Source organism: Triticum aestivum, chromosome 7B (assembly GCF_018294505.1).
Source record: "Triticum aestivum cultivar Chinese Spring chromosome 7B, IWGSC CS RefSeq v2.1, whole genome shotgun sequence".
NCBI classification, from domain to species: Eukaryota; Viridiplantae; Streptophyta; class Magnoliopsida; order Poales; family Poaceae; genus Triticum; species Triticum aestivum.
In genome coordinates this window covers 557,830,143-557,840,677 of record NC_057813.1, presented here as the reverse complement: position 1 = coordinate 557,840,677, position 10,535 = coordinate 557,830,143, and the positions used below count along the sequence as shown (strand labels likewise).

The 10,535-nt window shown below is 44.9% G+C and overlaps 1 protein-coding gene across 3 annotated transcripts; it reads right to left on the bottom strand.

The window, feature by feature from the left end:
- Nucleotides 1-1,629: 1,629 nt before the first annotated feature.
- On the bottom strand, nucleotides 1,630-9,192 carry LOC123155783 (uncharacterized). 3 transcript variants are annotated; one of them, XM_044573911.1, is made up of 9 exons: nucleotides 9,008-9,192; nucleotides 5,212-6,272; nucleotides 4,892-5,133; nucleotides 4,719-4,798; nucleotides 4,422-4,550; nucleotides 4,224-4,319; nucleotides 2,407-3,196; nucleotides 2,126-2,326; nucleotides 1,630-2,041 (listed from the first exon to the last, which is right to left on the bottom strand). In XM_044573911.1, exons 2-9 carry the CDS (start codon nucleotides 6,159-6,161, stop codon nucleotides 1,911-1,913), a joined length of 2,619 nt encoding a protein of 872 aa, XP_044429846.1. In that variant the 5' UTR covers nucleotides 6,162-6,272; nucleotides 9,008-9,192; the 3' UTR covers nucleotides 1,630-1,910. The 3 variants fall into 3 exon arrangements, with proteins under 3 accessions (XP_044429846.1, XP_044429847.1, XP_044429845.1); XM_044573912.1 differs by lacking the exon at nucleotides 9,008-9,192 and adding an exon at nucleotides 8,955-8,973; XM_044573910.1 differs by lacking the exon at nucleotides 9,008-9,192 and adding an exon at nucleotides 8,355-8,561.
- Nucleotides 9,193-10,535: the final 1,343 nt, after the last annotated feature.

Genomic DNA, 10,535 nt, shown 5'->3' with positions numbered 1-10,535 from the left:
ATGATTTGTGGAGGAGCAAGATTCGGCCACTACCTTTATACGCGTTGTTGTGATTACTCTACTACCAAAACTGTTTCCGGGAATTGCACACTTGATAATCTCCCATGTTTCTACGCTCCATACATCATCAAGCATAATAAAATACCTGCCAGATGAATTTGGTTGTAAAATTAGTCATAGGCTGTAGTGTTTCTAAAGTGCAAATAACCAAAGTTTGTATTGATGGATTAGCCATAGAGGTCATTATAACTTCATACCTTTTGTCTCGAAGGAAATCTGAAATGTTGTCAATGAGTTGTCTCTCATCCCCAGATTCAGTGCTACTGTACTCTCGCTTGCTCAGTTGGCTCAGAATACCTCTCAGAACCTTCATCATATCAGTGTTTTGAGAGACGGACACGAAAACCCGGTACTTGAATTGCTCTCCAAACGTGTGGTAGATTTTGTTGGCAGAGCGTGAACTCATCGACGCTGTCCTCGACGTCGTAGGAGAGCTCGCGCACCTCGGCCATCCAGCGCCTGGCCTGCTCGTCGGGGTCCTCCGCCCGGGGCAGCCTTACGAGGAACGCGCCCATGTGCCCGAGCTCTGCCTTGAGGAACATCACCTCGCCACGCACGCGCCGCCCAGCATGCCGGCCAGCTTCTCCAGGACGGACCCGAAGGCCCCCGTGGCGGCCCTCACCATCGATCCGGCCATATTAGATGGTTGCGCGAGGAAATGGTAGGAAGGGGAAGGCAGAGCAGACAACAGAAATGGTGGATGAGCTCACAGCGCGCGCCGGAGCCTGCATGGACTTGTGCTCGTGCCTTGTAGTGAAAGCTGTTGGTGACTTGTGTGGTCTTGTGGATATGCAGTTCGTTCCAAATGGCACCTTCTTGGCGCCTTCTTGGTAACCACCGTCACTAAGCACATCTGTTTTTTTCCCTGAAAAAAAAACCAATAGAAAATTAGGTTGAAGGAGCTGTCACCGCAGAAAATGTTGAAATACATGTTCAAAAAACAATGTTGAAATACCAGATGGTAAATCTGTTTGTGTGTGCCCACCTAACCAACCATCTTCAAAATGTCAGCGAGAAAAACACAATCTTTACTTGTGAAACTTCTCCCTCTGTACACTTTCTTGTGACTTGCGAGAGCATCTCCAGATGATCCCAAAAATCACTCCCTTATACAGCGTCCGTCCGTGTTACAGAAAATTAAAAGATGTATATAAAACCATAAATACTACTGCAATACAAGAGAAGTCAACGAACTTATTTAACAAATATCTTAGGCCTGCAGCAACACAATACTTATACAAACTAGTACAAAGCAATGCATAAAAGAGCAGGACTGCAACCATAATTTAGTGAAGTATGAACTCAGATGGCATAAACATGCCTTCCGATTTTTACAGTATTTAGGCCATTGCCAACTTCTTTCCTCGTCGTGCAAGAAGTATTTTTGCACCACCGGTCCGAGGAAGAAGCCTTGTGGTGATGTATACAACACCAATTGGGCGTGCCAATTACCATGTCGAGGCTGGAATGCCAGGAAATTCCTGGCGTAGGTTCAACATTGGACAAACAGGTAAACTAAGAGTACACAGAGATTAAACAACAACACCACGGCCACAGGCACATGAAACAGAGGAGATAACAGTTGCCAAGTTCAACAGATAAACAGTTACTTATGTTCAGAGTCGACAGGGTGACTGGTATGTATCCCTACAGATTAACCGAAACTAACAGCACATCCCACTGGTTTGTTTACACCTGAGCTAACAGCACAAGTTCCCCCCGCCTGTACAACGGCAAGCCAAGCCACCATCCAGCACATGAAACGGGTAAACATTTACATGTACAGCAACAGAGATCCAAAACGGGGACCAAAGGGGTCATCGGCGGTGCAATCTCGGCTGTCCCCTCTGCTACTTGCCCTTCTCTCGCGGAGTTGATAGGGCGACGAGGATGTCAGCCGCCTGAGCGACGTTGCTGCCGGGCTCAGGGATGGGCGCCGATGGCTTATTGCAGGGTCCAAATTGTACAGCCTCCCCGGTTGCTGCAATTGGTTAAGTAGTGTCGGTGTCAGTGGAAACAGGAATGATGGTGGTTGCAGGCTAAAAGGTGTTTATGACAGACGTACTCGGTGCAGGAGCAGTATAACCCATGGTGGCTGCACTCGGCGCCTGAGAGTGCTCGCCTTCAGATGCTGTATGTGTTGTTGGAGCCCCAGGGAACGCTGGCTCGTTGTTGCTTGATGCTGGAGGATCATGGCAGTTTGGCGCGATGCTCAGTGCTAGAGAATCGCAGCCTTCTGCGCTCAAAGCTGAAGAGTTCACATGTCCTGCATGATCATGAACAGCCTCAATGATTCACATACTTGGCAGGAAAGAATCAGTTTTACACACATAATCCACAAGTTACCTGGCACATGAGCTGGAGGTGCGGCACAAGAACTCAAATCACCACCATGGCACTTAGTTGGGTAAATTACTTGGCTTTGTGGCGCAATACTCAGTGAAAGAAATTCCGGGCCTTCAGGTGTCATTCTTGGCACAGAGCTGGGACTTTTCATCCCTCTGAATTTGGTGCTTCCCAGTGCCAAAACTGGCCCAGGACATTCAGAGCCCTTCAGACTGAGTCCTGGAGCACCAATCCCACGGCCTTTTGAGGCATTAGTTGGTGCTGGATAAGCATAACCATGAGGTCTCATACTTGGTGCAACACCATTGCTACCTTCCGCACCATGAGATGCAGATTTTCCAGAAGCTGTCCTCAGAAGGACGTCATGAAGAGGTGCCATTCTAACTGCAGAAGGATCCTGATTTTTGGCACCATGATTTGCAGAGCTTTCAGGTGACATTATTCTTATAGGAGAATCCCTACTTTTGGGTTTCACACTTGGGGAAGCTAGGCATATGGCACCAGAAGAAGTAGATGATTCAGGCACACTGCTTGGTGCGACAGAATCATGGCTTTTGGGCACCGTAGCTACTGCAAGAGTATCACATCCTTTGGTGCTAAGAGCTGTGGAACTTTCAGCCAATGTATTTGGTCCACAGGAATCGCCAAGGTTACCAAGAGTTAGTGCACAATGCCCAGTTGTTTTATCCAAGGATATGTGTTCTTCTGTTGTCCTTGCAGGATCTTCTGCTGCTACCCTTGCAGGATCACTGGACATCACTTCGACAGAAGATTTATGCCATAGTGATGGCTGCAACAGATCCAAAAACAAAGTTATGCTAAACACAAACCTTACTAGCCAAGGAGGGTAATTAACTAAATAGCAACATGTAATATTTGTACATACATAACTGGTGTGCTTAAGAAGGGCAGCAACAACAACAAAGCCTTTTGTCCCAGCAAATTGGGGTAGGGTAAAATATATTCGAATGATTTCTATATTCATGTATCAAATTCGTTACAATGAATCGTAAAATTCTCAACCAACAAATATAGCAAATAATTAGTAATTCGCACATGACAGCCTTATTAGAGTTTTTTATCCAGTTTTCTTTCCATAAAAGGGTCATGTGTGCCTCATTCTACGAGCTATGTGCTTACAAACCATCATACAGAATTTATGATACATGCTACTGGAGTTAAAGGATTCTGAACTGTGCACCATCACCACTTAATTGCAAATTAGGATTCCTAGAAACAGGAGTTGCATATCTAATACCTTCCCTTCTGGAAAGATAACTGGTGGTGGTTTTGGAGAGGTGCATGTCTGTCATGCAGCCATATTTATGTATTACACATCACACGATCACAAACTGAATTTTCTGTACAGAATTTATGATACATGCTACTGGAGTTAAAAGATTCTGAACTGTGCGCCATCACCACTTAATTGCAAATTAGGATTCCTAGAAGGAGTTGCATATCTAATACTTTCCCTTCTGGAAAGATAACTCATGGTGGTTTTGGAGAGGTGCATGTCTGTCATGCAGCCATATTCATGCATTACACATCACACGATCACAAACTGAATTTTATGTTGTATACACTTATGAACGTAAGTGCAAGCTGTGTGCATCTAGTACCAGTTCCGCAAAGGAACATGAGGAATTGGCAAGCTTCACATGTGGGCCTATGCTCCCTATATAATTTTGTGTCTGACCATTTACAGGCACAAGTATGACTACATGAGCCAACAGCTACATTAGTGTGTGGATGCACTGAGAAATATGCATATTAATATAGGTGTCTTAAGGAAGAAAGCACAACAGGAGACTTACACAGTAATGGAGTTTCTTTAAAGTTTCCAAAAGTAACTTTTCTCCGACTATTATTATCATCTTCTTCACCATTTCTTCACGACTTATTTCGTTTTCCTGTCAGATAGAGAAAAGGAAATGTTCCCTTGCCCATCATACCGCCAAAAAATGGAAGCTAATAGACACGACATTACTTATTAGATTAGACTCTGATAGTACCTTCAGCTCTTCATAATGATGGAAGAGCAGTTCCTTTGCTACAGATGATATATTGTCTTGGATCATTGCAAACAGAACTCTGAAGGATATCCATGGGGATGTTGGTGCTTCACCAGTTTCACCCATTATCTGCATACAGATAGGTCTGGTTGCATAAGTGGAGTACTGTGAACCAAAGCTAGAAACATTACATGAAGCAGATAATGTAAAATATCGAGCAGCATAGCTGGACTTCTACAAGAACAAGCTTCTATTGTCCAACAGTGATCAATCTGAAAAAACAGTAAGGTGCCTCACAGGTTGAAGAGTAGAAATATCCATAGCAACTTCCTTTGGTGATGGGTGAAACCATAAACCCTTCAAGCCAAGTAAATAATCTGAAAATAAGTTCACCAAAAAGACAGACTCACTCCACTTATCTTGTTTTGATATGACGTATTAAAGGTCTTAACACTTATTAACCATCTTACTTCGAACTTTTGGTGAAAGTCTGAAACTAACAAGATATTCTAAACGGATGTGAGTGTTAAGATGGGATGGCCACATAACATAACACTTTGGGTTGGAGCAATCATCAACTCCGGAATCATATATTTCGCTGCTTGGAAAAGAATCTTGTGATCCAGGCGTGATAGCTTCCATGTTGCCCAATATCACTCGGCACAATAACATATACTGCACCGCTTTTTCGTCAACATCACAAAGACCGACACTGCAAAACAATGAAATACGATCAAGCATATTAACTGATAAAATGGAATAGTCAGCATACTGAGTTAAGATAACACACCTGGTAAAGGCGCGATCTTCTGGTGAAAGATAAACACCAGCGCTCAAGCATGCCTTCTCAGCAGGTTTTCCGGTGTTACCAAACCCATTAATTAGAATCCTAACTATGTCACTCTTCGTAGAACCCAGCCATCCATATCTTACATTTGAATCACCACGATCTTCTTTGGTGCAGCTCATTTGTTTTTCAAAAGCTTGAAGTCGACACTGAGCAGTGATATCATTCGGGGAGTAGCGGTGGATATGAAGTATGTTATTCGGTGTTGCAAACGGACCCATACCAGAGAGAAAAAGGTCCTGAACAAGCAAAAAGTCTTCGCTTCCTCTTTCCACAGATGTGATCTTTTTACGTAATATGTCTGCAGTGGAAGGCTTATGTGGCCCCGGAGGGCCAGATTCAAGAACAACTTGCTTCACCACTTCCTCTGGAGAACTTACAGCCTTATCCAGCATTATTCCCTGTGCACCATCCTCAACATTACTAGAGTCCAAATTGGCCGTTTCATCACCTTCCTCGTCAAAGAACAGAGAAGGAAAAAAGCCCTTTCCAGTATCATCGTACCATGCAACAGATTGCTGTTTTCTTGTTTGTAGGTTGACAAGACTCATTGACAAGAAATCAACAAGAACAGGCTCATCATCCATCACAGCCACAACGCTAGATTTGCCGCCTTTAAATCCTTCAATCAGGGACTTCATTATTTGCTCAGGAAAATTGTGCCAAGAATCTTGTTTATAAAACACGATACGGCTGGGAACTCCACTTTTCAGGTAATTGACGCAATCACTGGCAAGATTAGGTCGCGTGCAACAGCACTTGCACCGTTTAGCAGATGGATCAGAGGGTCCATTGTCAACCACGACTCGACGAGACTTGCACTCTTTTGACAGGCAGTTGTCGACAAGCTTGCGCTTCAAGCACAAGGGTTTGGATTCTTGTGGCGACGCCATTGTCTAGCTTGGTTCCTACCAGAACAGATGGAGAAATACGAAATAACCTTAATATGGTACACAATTTACAGGTCTCCCTTCATTTTGACCACACAGCAGTAGAGAATGATCCTGTATGAGGTAATGAATGATGTCAGTCATACAAAATACACAGGAGTCAAGAATTTATGCACGGAAGTCGTATCTAACTAATTCACAGAAGCATACTTGAATTCATGGTACTTGACTCCGAAAAAGGAAAATCAACAAATATATACTGAAGGGCCAAAACAAAGTATGTTCTTTTACACCGAACAAAAATTGGCAGGATAGTTGAATGCTTATTTCTAGCCTCACCACCAAGACATGTTTACTGCAATAGTATATAGAGTGTAACAATAAGTGCTAATGCTCTTTGTGCTATTGTAATCGGCCTTACAGGAAAGAAAACGCAATTCAGACAATTTTTGATAGTAAAAATGCATGATATGATACTCCCTCCATCCCATAACGTAAGACGTTTTTTGACACTATAGTTCAATAGAGTAATTTCTTGCACAACAATAAGGACAGGCCCAGTGCTAGAAGCTCCCACACCAGGTGGAGTCTGGGGAAGGATTATAGGAGGTAACCTTACCCCTGCACAGTGCAAAGCAGAGAGGGCGCATCGAACCCAGGACCTCTTGGCACAGTGGGGAGTACTTCGCCACTGCACCAGACCCGTCCAAGAAGCCTTTTTTATACAAGTACAAATATACATAAAAAATACAAGATATTCTTGACACAACCTTCATTGTTTTAAGCCATAAAATTGAAGTTGTTAAATAATGACACTGACATGAGCATATAGCTACTCGTGGGCCAAGAAATCATTCCGCATGTGTTCAGCGTGATATGAGGAGCGGTTCACAACACAAATCATTCAAGATGTAAAAACTGGCCTGCATTAATGATACTAAAGCTTGTCTACGTGCGTTATCCACGTAGCAAGTGGAACAGGTCAGGCAAGTAGGAACCAACAGAAATGGCATTGCAAAACAACATCATCATGTGCAAGCATTCAAAAGAAAAACTGCCAGTTTTCGTGTGTATTAATTCTACATCGCGACGCAATATGCAGAAACAATTCCGCAATGTTAGCAACTGTACAGCAGGAAACCATAGAAATACCCATCCCTGTATGAAAACATATCAGGTGCATCGACCCCATGGGGTGCTACCATGACCCAGCCCTACATATACACGTGTCACATTAATTTGAGAAGGAAACACCACCGTTACCATTTAGGTCGGATACAGACAATAGCCAAATCAAGAAAGTTACTCGTGAACCAACAAATTCTTTTCTGCGAGTAATTAAGTACCGATATAAGATACTCTGGACTAAACGCCTCAATTTTTGTTCTGATGTATTAAGCCGCAAACTTTAATCTTTTTAATTAGTAAAACTGCATGGCATTCAAATTATACCAATGCCTTGGGCGATACGTAATACTCCCACGCAACTTGCGGACCAAGAAATCATATTTGCAGGTACCTCTTCGCGGGGAGAGATACACACACGGGCAAGGAAAGCATCGCCACCACCCATTCTATGTGATCCAACCATCATCCGACGCCCGACAGTGCACACGGCCCAGATTCAGTTGAACATGAGGAAACAGGGGGCTAACAACACCAATCATCCAATGAAATGAAATGGAAACTCCACGGCAAAGATATACTATACCTTATTATAACCAACCAGCAAGTGTAACATGCATCTCAGAATCAGAATTAACAGAAATCGCGCGCTGAGACGACTCAGTACATGGGCATTCAACATTTCAGGGAAATGGATGTGATATTTCTCTCGTGTATAGTAGATTGCACGGCATGACAGCATGAAAACAAGCATAGGTACCATTCCACGGAGTTAAGGACCTGCCAGCAAAACCCTAAAATATACACGTCTCCGTACACGCGGACTAAACAACGTCTGACAACCAATCTGAAAACTCAGTGCTTAGGCACGAGGATTCAATCGACCTTCCGCCCCCAAAAAATGGTTTTTAGGCTGAAAACCCAACCACCGGAAAACAGGGGCGGACGCAGCCGCTGCACGGGGGTCGGGCTGAGGCAGATCTGGAAGAATTAGACTGTATCGAAGCAAAAAAGAACACCAGGGCACAGCGAACAAACAATTCAAGCGGCAGCAAGCTAGGGCTTCCTCACCGGCGAGAGGAACCACGGCCGACGGATCTTCGGACCACGCCAGCCCACCCGGATTGGGGTGGGGGGGTGGGCGGAGGAGGAGCTCGCCGCCGGAGAGGAAGGGCTGTGGCCACCGCGCTGATGGTTCCGTGCTGCCGGCGCTGGCAAAGGGGATCTTTTTTTTATTTCGCGAGGAGAGACTTGCTTGGGACGGACGAAAAAGTAGAAACCGCCGCCGGGTGCGGGTGGCAGGCAGTAGCGGCGGCGGGACTGGACTGGGTCGGCCGAATGCGCTGTGGGCCGGGCCCGCGACATACGAGCCGCATGGTCGCCCCGAAAGAAAAATGGGCCCAAAGAGATGAGGCAAAAAAAAAAAACTAACGGGGAGCACCGTGACCTCGAAAAAAAAAACTAACGGCGTACCGAGCAAGAAATGGGGAAAAACTCCATCAGCTCGACTGGCGGCCGTCAGTAATCTGCTGAACATATGTGCGGATGCAGCGGATTTAATTTGCAAATTCGATAGCAACTCGGCGAGCAGTAGCGTCGGCAAGCAAGCAGCGATGAGCATCAGCAGAATCCAACAGCAAGCAACAATGCGAAGACAAGCAAGCAACCAACCAAAATTCACGCAGATGGATGGAGAGTGACAGCCGGATGGGAACGGGACGAACAGGAGAAGGTAGACGACGGGAGCGGGGGCGGGGGCGGGGGCGAGGCCGGGAGCGGGAGAGGCGGCCGCCGCCAGCGTGCAGGCGCTGCGCCACCGCCGATTCACGATCTAGGGCTTCAGGATGGGGAGGTGCGGGGTGCCTACTGCCTGCCTCTGCCTCGTGACTGAGAGTCGGCGGTGCAGCGGCGCAAGGAGGTGAGGACTGGGGTGAGCCGAAGGGAGGTTAGATGTGTACTACCTAGTTGGGCTGGGCATGGGCCTATGCGGTGAGTTGGGTAGCTAACCCACAGTCCGTAAACGCAGAAAATGGACTGGAACCCCTAAAAAAATGGACTGGAAACCAAATTGAAGCCACCCCGTGAGGTGGCGAGCTTGCTTCCGGTGAGTCGGTGCAGCGACGGTGAGGGTAACCCTAGCCAATCTTTCTCCGGAGGAGCCGAATTGCTACGGCATCGATCTATGATGGTTGTGGGCTGTCGGCAAGTGGCTTCATGAAGGCCATCTTCGAGCATCGTCCTAGGGATGCGCCCATGAGCTTCAAAGGAAGCATTAGGTTCTTTGCAAAGGAAAAAAAACTTTTGCCTGCAACTCGTGCAGGCGACGTAACCGTCTCGTCATAAAGGTTGTCTTACTGTAATTAAAGTCCTACCTCTATCCTACAATATACTTAAGAGAGAAAGATTTGGTGTCAATGAACGTAGTTGTCAGACAATAATGTGCAAGCTCTCTACTGGACGGGTTCTCTCCTTTCTCATATCCCCTTCGCTAGGTCTCTGCTCTAGGCTTTAGCAGATGGACCACAGGCGAGCTGAGCCGTGAGATTGGTTGTGAGTTTGAAGCTTTATTTCCATCATTGTCAATATCATTTTATTTGAAAAATGAGAGTCTAGAGAGAACAAAAATTTATGATTCAAGGAGTGCAATTGTTCAATGTTTGTATATGAGGAGTCTAATCCTAAGCATTTGTTTTGGATGTCATCATATATACCTAAGAGAGTGATCTTCACTAAATTATTTATTTCAACATGCAAGCATGTCACATCAGCGTACGTACAACCATGCATGGGAAAAGACCCACCACTACATACAATCATGCATGCGAAAATATTTTTCATTCTATTATTGTGCTCATATTCAACAAATATTTTACAACTATCCATAATCAAATATAATAAGTCTTATGCATTTTTAATTTTCGTTCATGTGTTATTATTCTAAATATAAATATTTATATTCCAGACAATCATATCTCATTGAAACGTATTGCAACCAATTCCAGCAGCAACGCATGGGGGGATCATCTAGTTTATATAGACTTGAAGCGGGCAAGAAACTCTATGTTCTCGTTATATCTCTTGTTTATCCAAAACACGGTGGTTATCATCTTGTGAATCAAGGTTTAGCGAATAACACTTAAGGAAGTTGCATGTCACAATTTTAGTATGAATTAATGGCTGTATTTATGCATCTCGGACCCATTGTACGCTAATGAAAGCATGACTATTTCAGGTGGCCAAAGCGTTAGCAAT

Excerpts from the sequence above, each read along its gene's own strand:
- LOC123155783 (XM_044573911.1), bottom strand. The coding sequence starts at position 6,161 with ATGGCGTCGCCACAAGAATCCAAACCCTTGTGCTTGAAGCGCAAGCTT. Across the intron at positions 4,320-4,421 it reads ATCATTATGAAGAGCTGAAG|GAAAACGAAATAAGTCGTGA; the intron begins GTACTATCAGAG and ends TCTATCTGACAG. Across the intron at positions 2,042-2,125 it reads TTATACTGCTCCTGCACCGA|CAACCGGGGAGGCTGTACAA; the intron begins GTACGTCTGTCA and ends AACCAATTGCAG.